Source organism: Myotis myotis, unplaced genomic scaffold (assembly GCF_014108235.1).
Source record: "Myotis myotis isolate mMyoMyo1 unplaced genomic scaffold, mMyoMyo1.p scaffold_m19_p_7, whole genome shotgun sequence".
Lineage (NCBI taxonomy): Eukaryota > Metazoa > Chordata > Mammalia > Chiroptera > Vespertilionidae > Myotis > Myotis myotis.
This window is the reverse complement of record NW_023416379.1, coordinates 78,771,070-78,792,906: the sequence shown is the minus strand read 5'-3', so window position 1 is coordinate 78,792,906 and position 21,837 is coordinate 78,771,070. Positions and strand designations below refer to the sequence as shown.

At 38.2% G+C, this 21,837-nt stretch overlaps 1 protein-coding gene across 4 annotated transcripts in view; it reads right to left on the bottom strand.

Moving 5' to 3' along the window:
- Positions 1–21,837, bottom strand: part of PKHD1 (PKHD1 ciliary IPT domain containing fibrocystin/polyductin) — a 401,585-nt gene that overhangs the window by 30,348 nt on the left and 349,400 nt on the right. For all 4 annotated transcript variants that reach the window (XM_036317771.1, XM_036317772.1, XM_036317773.1 and 1 more), the window contains 3 exons: positions 17,193–18,207; positions 6,369–6,504; positions 5,255–5,342 (listed from right to left, as the gene is read on the bottom strand). In XM_036317771.1, coding sequence (XP_036173664.1) covers positions 5,255–5,342; positions 6,369–6,504; positions 17,193–18,207 — 1,239 coding nt within the window. The remainder of the gene's footprint in view (positions 1–5,254; positions 5,343–6,368; positions 6,505–17,192; positions 18,208–21,837) is intronic.

Genomic DNA, 21,837 nt, shown 5'->3' with positions numbered 1-21,837 from the left:
AGGTAAGTATCAGGAGTAAAGTATGGAGTCTGAGTAAGGTACAGTACAAAAGTAAGGTATGGAATATGAGTAAGGTATGGAGTATGACTAAGCTACTGCATATGGTTAATGTATAAAATACTGGGAAGTATGGAGTATAAATAAGGTATAGAATATGAGTAGGTATGAAGATAAGTAAGGTATGAAATATAAGTAAGGCATGAAGTATGGGTAAGGTAAAAAAAATATATAGGTAACTGAACAATACATGTAAGAATGGTTAAGATAGCTTTATGTTCTGTGTACCTAACCACAATATTTTTTTAAAAATGAACATAAGGCATGGAGTATGAAGAAGGGCCTGAGTATGGGTAACTTATAGAATAGGAGTAAAGGTATGGAGTGTAGGTAGAGTATAGAACATAGGCACAGTATGGAGTATGACTAAGGATATGGACTATGAGTAAGGCAGTGAGTATAAATGAGATACTAGATACGGGTAAGTTATGGAGTATAGGTAAGGCGTTGCTATGGACTGAAAGGTTGTGTTAGAACCTTATCTCCAATGTCATGGTCTTTGGAAGTGGGGCCTTTGGGAAGTGATTAGGTCATCAGGGCAGAGCCCTCATGAATGCAATTAAGCACCCTTATAAGAGAGACCCCAGAGAACTTGCTTAGCCCTTTAGCCATGTGACAAAGCCCTTTAGCCAGTGAGAAGTGTCTATGAACTAGGAAGTGGACCCTCCCCAGACACAGAATTTGCTGGAGCCTTCATATTGGGTTTTGCAGGCTCCAGAGCTGTGGGAAATAATTTCTTCACTGATAAGCCCTCCAGTCTATGATATTCTATTACAAAAGCATGAAAGTACAATGACAGATATGGAGTGAGGGCAAGAGTGTGTGTATCGTTTGAAGTGTGGATGGAGCATAGAATACGGGGAATGTATGGAGTAGAGGATAGGTGTAGGTGAGTTTCAGTAGTCAGGTGGCAGCAACTGATATAGAACATGAAAAAAGCTGAAAATTGATATTTTTATGCTGCTGTGTTAAGATCAGAATTGCTGTTATAGCTGATGTATTCCAGACCAAAATGCCAGCAACAGCTAAATGGCATTGAAGAATGGACAGACTGACATCATCAAAGCAGACAGTTTAAAATTAATCATAATGCAGTTTTGAGTATTTCATTTTCACATTAGCCAACCTGGGATAGCTTTGCTTAATTACCTTACTTTCTTAATAATGTGGGGTTTTTTCTTCAAATTTGTACAAGGAACATTTTGGGCTGTCCTCTTTCCTTGAGATTTTAAACCCAAAGAGTTTCAGATTTAATTGCTTGGGCAAAGAAATCACCAAGAAGAACAAATATGAGTCAGCAATGCGGGTGCTACTTTCACCAATGTGAGTAAAATATTGATTGTATGAGTGGAAGTATAGAGAAGATGGAAAGTCTACGAGGCGACTCTCATAAAATGAGCAGCAACATCTGGGTCTTTGAAAATGTGTTATGCAAAGAGAAAGTGGGCAGGGCAATGAAGAGAGTAACTATACAAGTTTGGGAGAAAATCATTTTTGTCCACAGGCTAAAAAGCTTTGATTTCTTTTCTTTTTTTTTTTTAATATATTTTATTGATTTTTTACAGAGAGGAAGGGAGAGAGATAGTTAGAAACATCGATGAGAGAGAAACATCGATCAGCTGCCTCCTGCACATCTCCTACTGGTGATGTGCCTGCAACCCAGGTACATGCCCTTGACCGGAATTGAACCCGGGACCCTTCAGTCTACAGGCCGACGCTCTATCCACTGAGCCAAACCGGCTTCTGCAAAAGCTTTGATTTCTTAATAAGTAAGTTAATAGAGTAGGAAATTTACAGGTCAAAATAGTTGAAAGGCAACTTGAAAAGAGATAGCAGTCAAATTTATAGCTCCAATAAGAAAACAACAGAATGAAACAAAATTTAAATAAGAGTTTTGACTATGAAATATCTAATCAGCTATGTCGATTGCCTCCTCAAGAAAAATTTTCAAAAGGGGCTATATCTGTGGCTAGTCCTGTTTTCTGGAATTGATGAGGTACAGCTTAGCACAAAAACTATAAGCTAAATAATACACTGATTTAAAAAAAATCCTGAGATTAACTTATTAAAAACTGTGTTGAATGAGAATTCATTTTCTTGGAAACTTTATCAAAACAATTTTGTATTTCCTTTTATAGAGACAAGTAACAAAAGAATGAAAATACAATATCCTCAGGAGAGGCAGGTGTTATATTTCAGACACTAGAAATAATTTAGGCCAAAATAAATGCAATTAGCAGGAGAGGCAAGATGTAGCACTTCTATAATGGGCTTTTTCCTATACATTTTAGCATTTCACATACTTTACAAGAGTCATGTGCATGAGCTTAGACTCATAGCCTGAGTAGACAAGAAATAACTATAAAATAATGACTTTTTCTTGGAAACCAAAAATTTTGTAGATAGGCTGATGTTTGTACTGGTAGGTGAGTCATTTACAAGTTTGGAAAAAAAATTATAAGTTTGAGAAAATCCAAACCAATAAAAATATCTTAATTGGTTTATGCATAAGCAATCTAATAAGCTATTTTTTTACAAAGTTATCAATACATTCTCTAATTTTGCTAGTGTTGCCTGTGCTTAGATGCCATATCTATGAAATCATTGCCAAGACCAACATCAACAAGCTTTTCGTCTGTTTTCTTCTAGGAGTTTAAAGTTTCAGGTCTTATATTTAAGACTTTAATCTGTTTTTCATTGATTTGATTTTTTTTTTCTGTATGGTGTAAAACAATGGTCCAACTTTATTCTTTAGCTTGTGAATATCCAGTTTCCCCAACACCATTTGTTGATGAGACCATCCTCTCATCAATGTATCCTTGGCTCCCTTGTTGGATTACAGTTGACCATATGCACATGGACTTATTTTTGGAATCTCTATTGTGTTCCTTTGATCTATAAAGTATGCCTTTATGCAAGTACCATACTATTTTATTTAATACTGGTGGCCTGGTGCATGGATTCCTGCACATTGAAAGGAAGTTAATTAGAAGAAAGATTCGTGCGGTAATTATGTTACTGCCAAAAATTACATATCAAAATAGTATATATAGTATTATAAAATTAAAATACAAAATATTTTAATATCGCTATTCATCCTTTCTCCATAATAGAAGTGTCAGAGATGAAATAAAATTAGTAAAATATATCTGAAAATAACATATAAATTGATTAATAAATAACAACATGATATATCAACAACAAAGTGCCAATAGTTGGTCTTCAGATACATTCTGGCATTACACACAATTGGCACCAGCAAGAGCTTTATATGTATCGCGCATGCGTGAGAGTCAATGTTTATTTTTAAATTGCCAGTGCACGTCATATGTACCAGCCAGTTGGTTGGATGATCGGACAGATGTATGGTTGGTCACTTAGCCTTTTATATATATAGACTAGAGGCCCCATACACAAAATTTGTGCATGGGTAGGGTCCCTAGGCCTGGCTGGTGAATAGGGCCGGTTGGGGCCTTCCTTTGTTCTGCGTCGTTCCTAGTGGTCAGCACACATCATAGAGAGCAGTCGAACTCCCGGTCGTTGAACTCCGAGGGGACAATTTGAATATTAGCCTTTTATTATATAGGATAGTTTTGTCATATATTTTGAAAATCAGGCATGTGATGCCTGTTTTGTTTTTCTTTTTGAAGATTATTTTTGTCTTTTGGAATTTTTTTGTGGTTCCATATGAATTTTATAATTTTTAAAAATGTTTCTGTAAGAAATGTTATTGAAATTTTGATATAGATTAAATTGAATCTGTGAATCATTTGGACATCTTAAACAGAATTAGACAAGTGAGATAATATCAAACTAAATATCTTAAGCATACCAAAGCAAACAATAAACAGAGTGAAAAGGCAAACTACAGAATGGGAGAAAATATATGCAAGCCGTATTTCTGATAAGGGTTAATTTCCAAAATATATAAGGAACTCCTCCAAATTAATAGCAAACAAACAAACAAACAAACAAATAATATGATTTAAAAATAGACTAAAGACTTCAATAGACATTTCTCCAAAGAAGACCTACAAATGGCCAACAGGTATATGAAAAGATGCTCAATATCACTAATAATCAGGGAAATGCAAATCAAAATAAAATGAGATATTATGTTAAACCTATTAAGATGGCTAGTATTATCAAAATACCCAAAGACAGTAATTGTTGGTGAGGATGTAGAAAACAAACTCTTGTGCATTGTTGGTGGGAATGCAAAATGGTGCAGCTGCTATGGAAAACACTATGGAGGTTCCTCACAAAATTAAAAATAGAAATATGATGCAGCAAGCCCTCTTCTAGGTATGTATGCAAAAGAATTTAAATCAGGATTGCAAAAGATAGGTGCATCCCCTGTTCATTGCAGTGCTCCTCACACTTGCCAAGAAATGGAAACAATCTAAATGTCAATCAACAGACAAATAGGTAAAGAAAACGTGGAATACACATACAATGAAATACTACTATTCAGCCTTTAAAAAAAGGCAATTCTAAAATATGTGACAACTTGGATGAATCTTGAGAACATTATTCCAAGAAAATAAGCCAGTCACAGAGGGACAAATATTGTATGATTTTACCTATATGAGGTATCTAAAATATTCAAATTCATAGAAGTAAAAAATAAAATGATGTGTTTTTTTTTTAATTTTCACATGCACATGGTATAGGGAAAGTAAATGAAGCAAAGCAGTGGTACTCAGACCGCACAGGAAGCTAACAGAAGACAAAGAAAAGTGGAGAGGGAAAAATGAACCTGAGTTTTTGCTCTGGGCTGGGTGTTTTGCATTTGCCATCACATTTATTCTTCCTATCACTGAGCCAGTGTTTCTCCATAGAAACCACCTTGTATGGGTGACTTGCTCCCTGGGCCAGTCCATGACACTGTACTAAAGAATCATTTGTCTTAGAGGACATGCTCTTCTCCTTACACCACATTGGGGATCTGGCCATGACAAAAATGCTCCTTCATCATGCAAAGGAGGGGAGAGGAGGAGGTGTTTCCTTAAGTATTTACTGTCAGCCAAACTTTCTTTTCACAAACACTGGCATTGTAGAGTGGGGATGATGGATGTTCCTTTCAAATCACTGAAGATACTGAGTGTACTTGACCTTGCTATGAATCCCTAATGGCGGCAAACATTTTCTGTGCAGATGCAGTAGTAACGGGTCTCGGAATGTCACCGATACCTACCTTTCAGCACTGAATCTGAAGTCCCTTCCAGGGAAACAGAAACGGCCCAAGGCTCTGATGGCAGCCCCAAGGACTCTACTCTCCGATTCTGAGAACAGGGTGGGGAAAAACCACAGTAAAAGTTGGATTCAGAAGAGAATCTGTGAAATTATCTATAAAAGAAGAGAATTTAGAATAGAATCTTGCATAAAGCACAAATTCAGTACAAACAAGCAAAGGAAAAAAAATTACAAATAAGCATTTTCTTTCTCATGTTAAGAATATATCATGATTAGCATATTGAGAGAAGAGAAGGGATATTATTACTGAAAAAGTTGAAGCAGTGAAGAGGAGGCAGGAAAGCCATGTCTGTAGGAGAGGACAGTGCATTCTGTGCTGCCGGTTACTAAGGAAGGCAAAGTCAAGAGAAGAAAGTGGGAGAGAAATGGATGAGTTCAAAGTTCAGGTTTGCAAATGTGGACTTCAGTCCTATGGCCTCTGTTCCTCTGCATACAGGTCAGGGAATGCATTTTAAAAGTAAAGAGTGGAAAGCAGATTTAATTAGCTTATTTCACTTTATTTTCTTCCATAACTTTAGTAAATACAGAAAAGATAAAATAGAAACAGAGGGCATGGCCATTGAAATTAGAATTAAGCAGTGAAACCTGTTGTTAATGATTTGCTTAACCACCTATGAGAGAAATCATTTAAAGTAACATAAAAGTGGAAAGCAATAAAGATTAAAAAAATCCTACAAAAAAAAAATTCTACAAAACTATAATGCAGATGTGATGGCATGAATTACTTCATTAGCATATGAAATGACTTCTTCAGATATAGTTCTACCTCTTTGAGAAGGTCAGATTTCCGAGAAGATATTAGAGATCTACTTCAAGAATTTGCTTGGGGAGGAAAATTATCCAAATTTTATTTTTACTCTTAATCAAAATCTGGGCATCCATATGAAGCAGAAGGAAAGCAAGCCATGAAGTGGAAGGAGGATGACAGAAGTCACGAGAAGTTCTAAGCGCAGCAACTGTCACCCAGGAGGCATTCTTTAAGTATGTACCATGACAATGGAATCTGCACTGAGTACATGTTACCCAGCTTTAAGGATCACCCATGAACAAGTTACCTGCTTGTCCAGAAAAATGAGCTGTGGTTGTACTGGAAGTTCTTTCCCCACTTCTCCATCTGAAGGCTGGACTAGGACTGAAAGAGCATAGGGCCGAATATATATCGAGTTCCCAGTTTTAAAATTGCTTGTATTTCTGGCACATGTAAAACAAAATGGAATAAAGCCATAAGCTTACAAATATTACTGTAGTAGCTATTTGCCATAATCCATTATTAGCAGTGAAAATATCTGCCTTTGAATCTAGAAAATAATACACTTTGTAGTGAACATTACATTGTAACTGAATAATAATTACATTTTTATTTAACACTAGAAGCCTGGTGCTCAAATTCGATGGGGGCCGATTGGGTTGGGTCGGTGGGGGGAGGGGATGAGGGAGGTTGGACACCCCCGCCCCCAATAGGGGATTGCCAATCAGGAATGGGGACGGTGGGGGTGGGGGCAGAAGTGGTGTGCGTCATAGCGACCGGTTTTTCTGGTCATTCCAGTCGATCCATAGTTCTGGTTGTTTGGCTTTTATATATATAAATCTTTGCTAAGCCATGGTAAAGAATGGACTGGGTGTGAGGGGGTGGGGGCAGAAGCACTAATTATGAACTTATATTTTTATCACAGTTTAATGATATAAGCTCCCCAAAGACCCCAGTGAAGGAATTTAGCAGATTATAAGACTTAGACAGTGGGGATATGTTCGGTAGTATGCCAGTGAACCAGCTCTCCCCTCAAAGACCCTGATGCCTAGTGTTTTCCAGTTCCCATGGTATGAATACTTTCTCCATGGCTGATTCTGGTACCATGATGACATCACTGGGAGCTGAGAGGAGATGCCTGAGAGCAAAGCCCCAGCACAGCTGTTAGACATGGAATAGCTCATTTAGTCCCCACAACAGCCCTTCCATACTTGTCATCTCCATACTGTGCTTGCACTAAATAGGTTCAATAACCATGGAATTAACTGATTTTTAAATTTTAATGAATGAAGCCTTTGGGGAGAATAATACTCATAATTAATATATGCTGAGTACTCTGTACCAGGTACTATTCTAAGCTTTCCTTGTATAAACTCATCGCATCTTAAAATGACACTGTGAGGTAGGTACTCTTATTTATACATGAAGAAACTGAGGTCCAAAAGGACTAAAGCAGCGGTTCTCAACCTGTGGGTCGCGACCCCTTTGGCGGTTGAACGACCCTTTCACAGGGGTCGCCTAAGACCATCCTGCATATCAGATATTTACATTACGATTCATAACAGTAGCAACATGACAGTTATGAAGTAGCAACGAAAATAATTTTATGGTTGGGTCACAGCATGAGGAACTGTATTTAAAGGGCCAGAAGGTTGAGAACCACTGGACTAAAGTAATCTGCCAAAGGTCTTACAAATAGTACATTCATGACCGAGGTCTAGAACAATTTACCAATGAGCTATATTGTTTCTCACCCCTTTCAGGCGCATTAATTGCTGATGTGACTTAGCCATAAACTAGAATAAATAAAATAAAATGGTTATATAATTCATGACACCTTAAAACATGTTTTTCCAAAAGCTCTGGTATTTTTGATGACCAAGATAGCTTTATTAAGAGAACATTATAGCCCTGGCTAGTGTGGCTCGTTTGGGTAAGTGTCATCCCCTGCACCAAAAGGTCACCTGCTTGATTGCCAGTCAGGGCACATACTCAGGTTGCCTGCTCAATCCCTAGTAGAAAGCATGCAGGAGGCAGCTGATTGATGCTTCTCTCTTAGCGATGTTTCTCTTTCCCTCTCTCTCTCTCAAATTAATAAAAACATTTAAGAAGAACATTATAGATTATATATCTACTAGAAGCCCAGTACATGGGATTCATGCACTTGTTGGGGCATGGCCTGCAGGGATAGGCCGGCTGTGGAAGCAGTGCTCATCCCCAAGTGACTGTGGACCCACCCTCTGAGTGGCTGCTCCTACTGTGGGAGCGCGCTGACCACCAGGGGGCAGCTCCTGTGTTGAGCGTCTGTCCCCTGTTGGTCAGTGTATGTCATAGTGACTGATCAACCGGTCGTTCTGGTCATTCCGCCCTTTGGTTGCTGGGCTTTTATTATATAGGATCAAGCCTATTATGTACTATACATCATAGGCATATAACAGATGTTTAGCAATTAAATGGAAACTTAAAAGATAAACATCATATATCACATATATTACCCTAATATAGAACATCCCATAGTGACTTATCCTCTATACAACTTAAGTCAAGTCTAACAAAAAAAAAAAGATTTGATTTCTTTTAAAAGTAGCTTATCCTGCCATCAATTAAATGCTTGAATCAGATACTTTATTCCCAACCTTTTATTTTAATTTGTGTATGTATGTGAGGAGAAAAGAATAAAATATTTATTTGGCATGGAAGGTGTATGTCAGATAAAAGTGACAATCAACCCTAGAAAGAGGAAATACAGTGGATCACGAACTATGAAGTTTCTGTAGGAAGCAATTTCCCTCCCCTCCAAGAATTCTGGGATATGGGGCAGAGTAGTCCTAAGAGCCCCCTTTGGTCATCTCCCAGCTAAGGCTCTGACCTGTGCTACAGATGCTCACTGGAAATTGAACACACAATAGCCCCATCACCATTTATTAGTTTGCTTAACCTGAGTGGGCAAGGCCCCCTTTTAATTTTTTTAAAGGGAATAATTTAAAACAGATTTTAAAAATATATATGCTATTACTTCTATTCTTCTATGGGTCCCAGGTTATTGGAAAATTCTAACATTGTTACCAGCTCCTATTTCTCCCCTAACCTAGTTCTTAAATGCTTTCTGGTGCGGGACAGAATTTAGGCCAGCAGCGTGGGCTAAAGAAACTGAAAGGCTCCATCAAAGATCCTGACACAAGAACACTGATGTCTGCAGACGAAGGGACGGGAACCAACTGCCTGAACACCCGCTGAAAGGCCTGCCCCTGACACACTTTAAAGTTTATTGTGAGCAAACATCTCTTATTAAATGTAAACAGCATCTCACTGGAGGTCAGAGACTTGCTGCTACAGCATATCCCAAGGTAATACCACTTTAAACTCCACATAAACTCTTAAGCAGTTTCTATCCTAAAACCTGACCGTAGGTGGTACAGTTTTTTACGATATGTTATAATAGTGCAATAAATCTGTTAGCTTAAAATCGAATCTCCGTGGCCTTTTAGAGAAATCATCATTAAATGCAGGGTCCTGTTAATGATGCCATCGAAGTGAAATTGTTTAATCTGCTAAGGGGGTGAAAGGTCACCAAATGAATTTTTTATAATACATCAACTTGACACGCAATAGGGAAAACTGTAATAGATAAAAGCAAAGGAAAAGGGCACTGTCTTCTTCTGATAGGTCAATAGCAGCCAAGAGAGTCACTCATCCACTTTCCTTTCACGATGGGGCTCCTTTTGCATTTAATATGGACACCCAATTAATACCTCAGCACCACAGACAACCTCATTTTAGGTGACTTATAGCAATTTCTCCCCCTTCCCTGAAATGAAAGTGATCACAATACATCATAGCATTGTGCGAATTAACGTTAATTGATTCAAGTTACCAAGCAATGATGGGCCACTTATATAATCTAGGCGTTATTGGGTGCTAGAAGGGATGGAGGGAAGATTAGATTCCAGTGTCCGTTGCTGTGACGACGGGAGTCACCTGACACCTTGTTAGACAGTTGTAAGGTTCTATTGCTGGCCCCAGTGGGGTCGTCAGTAAACTGGAGTGATGTCCAAACATCATTATACGCTGCTCCGATATTAAAGCAAAGGGATTAGCAACTTATTGCAAGCAACCTGGATTTGTCATTGTGCTGTCCTTATCCAATTTCCAACCACTAATGTGACTGTAGCCTGCGGGCAGAAAGACCTACAGCCAAACTTTAAAAAATGGGGGAGGAAAGTTCCCTCCAACCCTCCCAGTTCTAACCACCAGTTAACAGCTTCCAACACCCATTCAAGTATGTGAAAGAATCCCCCCACCCCTTTCAAGGCTCAGTGTAAACTAAAAGAAAGATAAAGAGAATTCAGAAATTTCCCAGTTCAGAAATCACCACTATGCATCTCAACCCTTGCTTTTCAATTTGCCAGATCCAAACTGCGTACCCTCTAAAGGGAGTGGGGGGTATTTATATTTGCATGACAAATTCAGTAAATAAATAAATCCTATTGGTGAACGCTGGCTCTGGGCAAGACCTAAGGTGCAGGCAGGGGGGGGGGGGGCGGGCGGTTGAGAGGTTAGAGATACTTCCTCACTACCTTTGCCTCTTCAACATTACTAAGTCAGGTTCCCATAAAAGAGCCCCATGTTTTAATGAAGTGTGTCAGGGTGTCCTGAGCATTTCCATCATTTTTTAAAATTATGCCACTAAAACCCCCACACAATTTAAAATCTATGAATTGTTTATTTATGGAATTCTTTATTAAATATTTTTGGACCACAAGGAATTGTTTATTTATGGAATTCTTTATTAAATATTTTTGGACCACAATTGACCACGGTTAACTGAAACCTCAGAAAGCAAAACCATGAATAAGAGGGGACTACTGTATTTTATAATCCTTATGTTCCCTATCAAACCTAGCCAGATGCCCTTAGCTGCTATGAACTTCTGAGAGAGAAGAAATGTTTTATGATCCCAGTGTTTCCTTCCTGCACGATAGCATAGTGGTTCCAGACCTGTCACATTGCAAGCACCCAATACATATTACTATACTAACCCTAGGACAAATCAGTACCCACCATGCACTACTTCTGCTCTTAGGTCATTAAACGCCTCTGGAAAGCCACCACCTATCTTGAACTGGCTAACTTCAAGTTTTGGCACACTCCTCAGGTGGTGTGCTTGCTGCTATGTTCTAACACCTATTATTAAACTCTTGAGGGTCTTTGGAATTATTCAACTCAAATCAAGATTTGAGATTTGAGTAACTCTAGGTGGAGGTTGCAGTGTGCCAGGGTATGTACAGACACAGAGTAAACACAGCATGTCTTCCCACAAGGTCAAACCAGAGGTCAAAACCTAAGTATTTTAGTTAGTACATTATTTAAAATAATTTTTTATAATAAATACAGCATAAATATCTGGAATAATGGAAACTCTGAACACATTTTTAAGATAATACACAAAAAAATTAAAATTTTCAACACTGGGGTGCTGTAGCAATCAAATTCGGACAAGGAAAACAAATCACTTAAGATTTTTCTGATGAATGAGATTTAATACAAGATATTGGTTGCACAAGAGTATTAGAATGACAAAAAAGCCAAGCAGGTTACATTTCCATATTTGCAGTTAGTACTTAATGATCATTTATTGCACATGGCACTGTGCTTCAGTACTCTTGGGGATTTAATAGTAAGTTGAAGCCCTGAATACCTAATAAATATTATAAAGATAAAAATGTACTCAAGCCAATTTTACAAAAAACTAAATTAATGGTTAAGCAATAATATTGAATCAGTGATATCTTTGTAATAGATATAGAATAATGAGATTTCATACAACACTCTTATTAAATAGTTGCATAAATGTGATTTTTTGCCTACCCATTAATTTTAAAATCTCTAAATTTTCATATGAGCCACATAATAGCAGTTCAATTAATGTTTGTGTAATATAAAACATTAAGCTTTCATAAGTCTTTATTATATTTACCTACAACTTCACCATCTGTACAAATAAATATAAATTACTTGATTTTAAGGTAGTGAGGTTCGATTTTGGAATTAGAAGTACATGTGTATGTGGGTGGGAAACTGCTGGATACAGATACGTTAACAGCAGCAATGGATCACAATTAACATCCCATTTATAAGGAAAGTAGCAGAAAAAAATATGCAGAAGTAGAATCAAACGTTTAGAAGTAGAATCAAACATTTAGTATAAGAACAATGGTCCCTAAGGGCATCACTGCAGAAACAGGGCTATAGAATAAATGATAGCTTTGATAATGGCCATGAACCCTCAATAAAAATGTGAACAATATACATTATTTTCCATTTAATAAGGCTGGATAATATGGTAGTTTTTTTTTTTAAGTTTAAGAGATTAAAGCTTTTTAAAAATATAGTGATAAAAGGGCAATTTTTAATTAAATGGAAATTTTGCTTATGCAGAGCATCTCATTTTCCCACAAAGCCACATATATGAAATACCATTATGACAATTTTGCCATCCATTTAACTAAACAAAGTGGTGAAGAGAAGAAATGGTGCAGAAACATTCTTTGACAATGAAGCCATGGTTTTGCCATGAAGGAGGAAAGACACAAGCTGGCCAGTATAGCAATCTCTTCCTGGATGAGAATTCTGCCAGTTTTGGGAAGAATATCCCCCCTTATTGAGAGAAAGATTTTGCTTTTGCAAACTCCAAATAGCTATCTCCTACAAAGCAGGCGCCCAGGGGGCCTAGAGAAGATGTTAAACGAGAATGAGTGCCAATAGACTCGTCTCACCGATGGTCTCTCCTAGTTTTCTTCTCTGTCTCAAGTCAGCTTCATAGCGTGCTCCTTACACCGAACAAGGGAACTTAAAAGGCTGTTCACATGATAGGTATAAAAACATACAGATACATACTCCCAGAGTGTCATGCTCACCCTCAGTATGTCTGGTTTCAGGGCCCAAGGTTTGTGGCAATGTCATAGAGAAGGAGCTTTGTGTGAGCGGGCATATTCGTTTTCTATTGCTGCATAACAAATCACACAAATGGGGTGCCCTAACATTACACAAATGTGCTATCTCTAGGTTGTGGGTTAAGAGCCCAGAGAGGCTTGATTAAATTCAATGCTTGGGTGGAAGCTTTGGGGATGAATCCACTTCCGAATGCATTCAGATTGCGGGAGAGTTTATTTCCTTGTAATTATAGAATTGAGGTCCCTATTTCCTTGCTGGCTATTAGCCAATGTCTGCTCCGTATTCATGGAGCCCGCCTATTTTTTTCTCACGTGTTCCCTTCCATCTTAAAAGTAGTGACCCTTCAAGTCCTCTCACAGGGTGACTCTCTGGGCCTTCTTCTTTGCCACAGCAGGAGAAAGCTCTCCGCCTTTAAGGGCTAGTGTGTTTAATTGGGTCCACCCACATATCCTGGATAGTCTCTGCACCTCAAGGTAAACTGTTCTATGTAACATAGTGTGTTCACAGAACTGCAATCTGATCCTATTCATAGGTTCCTGGGATTAGCAAATCAATGGGAGGTCACTTTAGAAATTCTGTCAACCACTAATAGCTTTGGCATTTCAATAGCTAAACTTCCACTAAAAAATAAGTATATTTCATTTTACAATATGACAAAGAAATTTTTTTAATGAAGCAGTAGAAGGGGGGAGAAGAAGAGAAAGTAGGTAAAGAAATTTGAGAGCAAAAATCAAGTTGCTACCAAAAGAAAGAGGAGCAATATAAAATGTATCCTTCCAGAATTTCAGATAAAAGACAAAATATAGAACTAAGACCCCCATGGGGAAAACCTAGTTTAAAACAGGCAGATTGAACATAGGTATATCTCTGTTCCCTCTACTTCACTGAAATTACTTAAAATAATAAAAATGAATAAAAATAGTGTAAATCAAAAAGGATAAAGGAGCCAGGAGAAAACTGAGCAACTCACAACAGAGGCCAACAAAGTTTTGAAAGATGGGAAACACGTTCATGGAACTGACCAAGCCAAGCGAGGATGCTTAAATTCAGATGCCTCTAGAGCAGCGGTTCTCAACCTGTGGGTCGCCAACCTATGGGCCTCGACCCCTTTGGGGGTCGAATGACCCTTTCACAGGGGTCGCCTAAGACCATGGGAAAACACATATGTAATTACAAATTGTTTTTGTGATTAATCACTATGCTTTAATTATGTTCAATTTGTAACAATGAAAATACATCCTGCATATCAGATATTTACATTACGAATCATAACAGCAGCAAAATTACAGTTATGAAGTAGCAACGAAAATAACGTTATGGTTGGGGGTCACCACAACATGAGGAGCTGTATTAAAGGGTTGCGGCATTAGGAAGGTTGAGAACCACTGCTCCAGAGGATAAACACCAGGGGAGCCCAATTCTTCGCTGTGCATTAGTTTAATTAAAAAGCAGATAGCATCCCATTTCTCCCCACAAAGCAGACGTTGGTAGCTTTTTGAAAGCAGGAAATAGTCCTCCTGAAAAGTAGATATTTGATATGGCCTCAATCTGTTGACATGCATCAATTCCATTAACAATAGTGCGTGGTGCTTTTTCACTGAGAGCCCTGTGTCCCTAGACTAATTTCTGCTGTCGCAGGGTCAATTCATTAGGTTGTTAATGTATGATCAAAGTTGAAAGAACAGGACCGGCCGGCCGTGGGGCCTACACAAGGCTTCAGGGCTGTTTACCAGACTGTGCAATTCTTAGGAACATGGGAATCCTTGCTAATTCTCACTCAATCCCTTAGGATGAAGCAGTTCTCATTCTGCAGATATTTATTCAGGTATTCTTAAGAAGCAGCCTGTCCTTATCTTCATGTTATTTGCTTTTTAGCCTTATGTCTAAATTTTAAGAATATTTTCCTTAAAATACTAGAGGAATAGAGAGAAATGGGGGATAGAATACATCCCTACAGAAAACTGATGCAATAATATACATAGTTTCTTATTAAATCAGAAATATCTGAGTCAAAGTGAAAACACACTGGCTACAACAGATTGTGGGCAATCAAGGCAATCTTTTTCTGAAGCCATCTCACATCCTTAGGATAAAATGATGTCCACACGTGCTAACCAGTATGTGCATGTCCCTAAACTTGTTCTCAGTCTGCTCTCTTTGCTGGGTTTCCTCCGTTATACTTCCACTGCTTCTACTCTTTGGCATTTCCCTCCTAGTAAAACGCTAAATATTCACTGAGACTTTTAAAAATATACAATATAAAAATCACTCATGGTTAAATGTCAACCTACTAGAAAAGCTCAGTGCTGTAAAATCTAAATAAAATTTCGCAATGGACTAGCTCTTTTTCTCTCTAGTCACTCATACATCTAATACACTAGAAGAACCGAGAGGGATCTAAATGCAATTGGGCTAAAGGAAAGAAACCATATTTAAACATAAGCTAGCATGCATTAGCATAATTTTGTCAGATTCCTGATTCTTATATTATCATGCATAATATCATAATAACATTAATAACATATTGAAGGGTTAGTGGTTGGTAAAACTTTTTAAGATTTAATAGATTTTGTACAATCATGCAACCAGGAGCATGCTTTAATTCTAAGCCAACAGTTCCCCAACTCTTCAAATCAACCAGAATTCAGAAAAAATGCTTGAGTTTTCTTTTTATATATTCCATACATATAAATGTACTGTAGGAAAGAGGACACCTATCTCCATTGTAAAGACATGGCATATAACACAAAAACACTAGCTAAGCTTTCGTAGAAATATGTTGCTCTGTGTATAAAAAGGCAATCAATGTATTAGTTGAATACGCCTCAGATGTAAAGATACTACTTTTTGCCTTTTACTTTAGAATAACTTGCCCATTCATTGGAGTGATTGTACAGGAGTAATTAATACCCATTACGTATTAATTGCTTATTCATTAGCACTACCACACATAAGATGCAAAAGCAGTAACAGCAGCATAATCTATAAGAATATGAGTGCTCTCATATGTCACTGAGTAATATAGCTCAGAATCTGAATAAGTTTCTTATTTCAGGGACCCAACATCACCTCAACTTGTACATGGGTTTGAGCTTGTATTTCCAGTGGCAGGACAAGTTTATAGGGACTACCCACGTTGCTCAAGGTGAGCCCTCTACAGCCAAGCAGCAAGCCTTTGTGAGGTGGCTAGTTTTATGTATCTTTTCTAAGCATTATGCCAAGTTCATATTGTCTCTCAGGCTGGTTCTTTTGTATCTGCTAAAAATTGGGGCTTGGGACTCCAACAGTCTTGACCTCATGGCAGATTCCTTAGATGAACTTGGACTTCATTCCTTTGCTAACGTAGTCTATAAAATTGAGAGTAATGTTCCCCTGCCTTTTCTTAATAAGTGCTTCACAGACTTCAGTTACTAAGATCAGGGAAACATTCTGGTAAATTTACTTCTGAAATGTGTATTGAATGGAAATCTAGTGGAGAACTTCAAAATACAAGCTTACAGGGTCAGAATAACACAGCACAAAGTATATTACAGATCCTACACAGGCCTGTGCCAAGAACATCTTTGGCATCATTGATGCTCCTGCCTCCCACAATTTGACAAAGGTGTCCTTTCAGAACTTTATCATCCTAGATTAAAGAAAGCCCAATCAGGGTCATAGCTTCAGCCTAGTAAACTCCTGATCATCACTCCAACATTTTCCAAAGTATAAGTCTTTCCTCAGTACCTACAGGCAAAATTATTATCATCTTCCTCCCTCAGTACTGAAGTTTTAGCTCATAACTCTATGGCATGGTAATAGGTCCTATTTTTGTTCATATCTGTTTCACCTTAGCCACCCCAGAATCTAGCCTACTGCTTAAATTCATTACACTAATAAATAATCCAATGAAGTGAAAACAAGTGGCTTTAGAAAAATCTCTTCCTACATGCTTTTCACTTTAAAGTACCAAAATATAATGTCTTTGACTAGCTAGGGATTAAAATAATCGTAAATATATAGATAGTTTTAATAAAGAATTTTTAAATTGAGAATTTAAGTCTACAAATGGCTCCTTAAGTTTTTATTCTTACCTAAAGAAACAGAAAGGTTACATAATTCAGTATAAATAGATTGACATGTACAATATGCACTCAAGAAATCGGCCCCAATTTGAGTTATTATAATTAGTACTTACCCACAGCCAATGACTCCCTCTGAGTGAGTCACCAGTAAGGCTCCAATAGTCATATTCAGTATACTCTCTAGTACTCCAGTCTGTTGAGCGGTGATAACCTGGTGAGCCAAATTCTGTAATTTGTCGCTTGATAAGGATGGAATCCATCCAGGGCTCCTTACTGTTGGCAGATCACCAATTTCAATGACCATCACTTTTGACATAGTTTCCATGGTGGTTGGTGGGGGAACCCTGTATGAGTTCATTTCCGTCATGAGAGGCCTACGTTGACCAGCTCTATAATAACTGGCACAAGGTACAGTTGGGCAATTGCGCTTTCTTTTTGCTCCACGGTCAGCAATGGCCTTTAAGGTTGCTTCATTGCCAGGCATATCATAAATAAATCTAATTTGGTCTCGGCTAATCTGTAAGAATTCAGTTAGTCTTTCAAGGGTCACCATTTCCCAGCCTTCTTCTAGGACTGAAAACAGCACAGTGAAGGCCAAATGAATGGAAACACCTGAGCGTATTTCAACCAGCTCCTCTCCTTGTAGGACAACGTACAAGAGGTTATCCATGATGCTGAAATAGTTGGAACCAACAGACTCATCCAGCAATGAGGAAGTTGATTGAACCAGAATAGGTGGGATGAAACTTTCCCCTAAGAAAACACGGGGGCTCTGGAGTTCATGGTAGAATACAGCCAACAGAAGTTTGGAGGTACTTTTGTTCCCCAATAGAAAAAAACGCAAAACGTGAGGAGTCTGATCCACAAAGCAGACCTTGGTGATTTCCCTGGTGGGTAAAATGGAATAGAAAGTGGATACAGGCCCTGAAGTAGAGCAGGAAGTATTGTCATTTACACTACTGAAGGTGTCAACAAAACCACTAGTCACAGAAACAACAGGATATAACTTCCTCACTGCCCAAGTGGCATTAACAATGTCAAGAATTAAGATCACTTGGTCAGTCTCTTTGCAGATGTAGCCTTGTATCAGGGATCGGTATGTGCATTTCTGTTCTTCTCTAAATGTACCTATAAAATAAAGAAAAATAAACAGGTGTCATATGAACCACCATTGCTCAAAGGTGATTTGCAATCCATAACGTTCATCATCATCTGTAACCACATGAAACATTTTTTGAACACTTCGGTGTGCTAGATACCGAGACTGCAAAGAAATCTTGGGCAAAATATTAAAGACACATACATTAAATAACAGCTATTTAATGGAATGTAAATGTATATGTTATATAATAAATGTAATTTAAAGTTAATAATGGCTGTAATTGCTAAGTGTAAAAACAGTGACTACATAAAATAATTAAGAAAAAGGGAATGATAACTAAGGTCTCTATAGTGAACAGCAGCAACAATAAAATAAACAGGAGAGAATAGGGTAATACTTGAGTCAATGGGTAAAGAAGTAAATTAAGGGAGCTGTAACAGAAAATGTATGGAAATATATTAAAAATGAAGAGGTATATTCTGACCAGATTGTGAAAGAGTTTGGATATCAAACCATATAATTTTCTCATACTTTCTTTTTCTGTATATAAACAGTAAAGAAATACCAGAAGAGGGGAAAAAGTAATCATTTGAGGAGAGTTGGGGATAATCAGGGCTAACAAAAATATTTAAAGAAACAGCATTATCCATTATCCCACCATTTCTAATCATCCTGTCTATGAGCCTAGAGTAGTTCTTGTTCTGAATCCACAGAGATAAATCTTCCAGCAAAGAATTCCTTTGATTTAAAATCGATATTCACAAAATTGTCTTGTATTGTTTTCTAGATTTTTGTACTTGCCTTATTGCAAGTTCATCAAAGTTGCCTAAGAACTGCAAGCAACAAATAAAAACTCAAATTATTACTAATGAAGGATTTACTAAATATGAGCATGATCTCTCCTCCTATATCCTTCTTTCCACATGATATGATTAGAAATTTGTGCCAAAGCTGCCTATATATCAATACATTTAATTACTAAAATGTGGCTGTAAAAGTAGGGCATGTGGTTTACTTGTGCCTCACACTAATAGCAAAAGTAGTCAAAATTATAAGGGAAATTGTGAAATACCTTAAACTAAATGGTAATAAAATTTTAACATATCAAAATGTGTGGGATGCAATGAAACAGTACTTTGAAGGAAATTTATAACGTTAAATTCTTATATTGCAAAAGAGTTGTCTAAAAATAATTTCTTATTCCATTACCCTAAATGCTTTTTTAAAAGAACAAAGCAAACCAAACATACGTAATAATAAAGTAAATAATAAATATAAAAGCAGAAATCAATGAAATAGAAAAGAAGCAAACAAAATCAGAGAATGTAAGCAAAGCTAAAACTTGTTTCTTAGAAAATATCCCCAAACTGAATAACACTTCATTAGATTGCTCAAGACAAAAATAAAGAGAACAGAAAACACCATTCCAGGAATTAAAGAGGGATTAATATTACAGACGCTGTGGATGAAGGTTAAGACATCATTACAAACTTTCTGCCAACAAATTCAACAATTTAGATGAAATAGACAACTTTCTTGAAAACTGACATAAAACACAAAATTTGAATTGTTCTGTCTCTTAAAGAAATCAAATTCACTAAATTGAAATATAAATTATTAATTAAGCACATAAACATGATAAAATCTAGGGAAAAGTAATATTAATTAATTACCCAACACACCTCTGTATTACTTTTTTCCTATAGTTTTGTTGCACACTTTTGTGGATCTCCTATATCTGACAACAATGTTGTAATATTTTCTATAGGGATAACAGAAAGATAATTCAGTTGTTTCTTTAATCTGGATGATTGACATTGTTGTTGTTTTTTTATCACAATAGTTTAGAAGAGTTCCTTTCAGCTTCACAACTCATAACTGGTAATATATAAATGTTTAAAATTGTTGTCAAATATGGAAAATTTCCTAGAAAGATTTTTCTCATGTGTGAGCTATAATATTTGAATAAATTTTCACAGAGTAATTTTTATGACACTGTCACTTAAAACATACTTCTTTTTCGCCTCTCATGTTCTTCTCAGTCCTTAGGATTCATTCACATCATAGTGTGACCTAGGGCCTTGTTCCTGTGTGTCATAGCATGGTAAGTTGACATGGGTGGCTAGTAAGAACTTTACATAGATGTGATTGTGAACCACAAAAACCACATCCTATTAAACTTACATCAAATGAATATCCAACTCAACTTCCCTTAGCTCAATCCTAAAAGTGCTTGTGGCTGTTCCATTGCCACCCAACCTCCTAGTACTATGATGGAGAATTTAGAGTGGAAAGTGTATTATTTCAAATTTTAGTTAAAAATATTCAATTTTAACAATTTTACAAAAACATAGGGCTATATAGTCATATGGCTAGGATTCCTTTTGGAGTCTTAGAAGTGGCCCATGTAAGTGAGGACCCTGAAACCTAAACTTGATCAGCTTCATGGGACTTCCCCGAAACCTCAGTCAGCTGTGCTGTGGAGAGCAAATGCACTCATGCCTTGGGTATGTCTAATGAGATGGCATGGACAAACAGGATGGCTGGATTCACTGAAGCTTGGGTTTCTGCCAAGAAAGGACGGAGAGTCACAGGTATTAAAGATATTTGCAAATGTCTATATATATATAAAAAGCCAGTGACCAGAACGCAGTAACAACCTGAATGACTGGTCATTATGACGCCCACTGCAGCCAGCAAACCAGCCTGATGGGGGTGGGGCCAGCTGGCCAACCTCCTGTGGCCCCTCCCCCAGTCAGCCCCGCCCCTGATTGGCCTTTCCCACCCCTATTGAGGGCGAGGCAGCCAGCCAACCCCACCATGACCCTTCCTCCTGGCCGGCCCCGCCCCTGATTGTTCTGCAGCACCTCCTCCCAGCCAGCCCTGCCCCTGATTTCCCCCTACCCTAATAGGGGGCGGTGCCAATGGCCAACCTCCTGCAGTCCCTCCCCCCAGCTGGCCAACCTCCTGCAACCCCTCCCCCCAGACAGCCCCACCCCCAATGGGCCCCACCACCCTGATCTGCCCGCGGCCCCTTCCCCCAGCCAGCTTTGTCTCCCAACCACCCCCCCCACCCCCCCACCCCCCCGCCTACACACACACCAATTGGGGGTGGGGATGGCTTGCCAACCTCCCATGGCCCCTCCCCCAGTCGCTGATCCCTGATCAACCCTCCCCACCCCAATCAGAGGTGGGGCCCGTCAGCCAATTGGCCCAATCATGGCCAGCCAGCTGGCCAACCTCACACCGTCTCCTCCTCCTGATAGGCCTGGCCCCGATCTGCCCCATCTGGGGCCAGGCCGGCCGGACCCCACCCATGCACAAATTCGTGCACTGGGCCTCTAGTCTAATTATAATGAAGTACAGCACACCTCAGTTGCATAAGGAAGGGAATGAAATGAGGGTACTAATGTATGTCAAACAAAGGCACATGGCAGTGGGTTTAATGTCACAAGGAAAGGGCTCTTGAACAAGTGAGCTGGAAAGACTTCAGTTCATGATTTTGAAAGTTGATGGTGAGGACAATGTCAAAGTTATTACTGTGTCAATAAGTAGTAAGGTAGAAAAAAAAGCGTACTTAAAAAAGTAACAACACCAACTAACATTTAGGTATTTAGATGTCAGATATTTTCCTAGAGAAGCCTTGAAGATGAGTT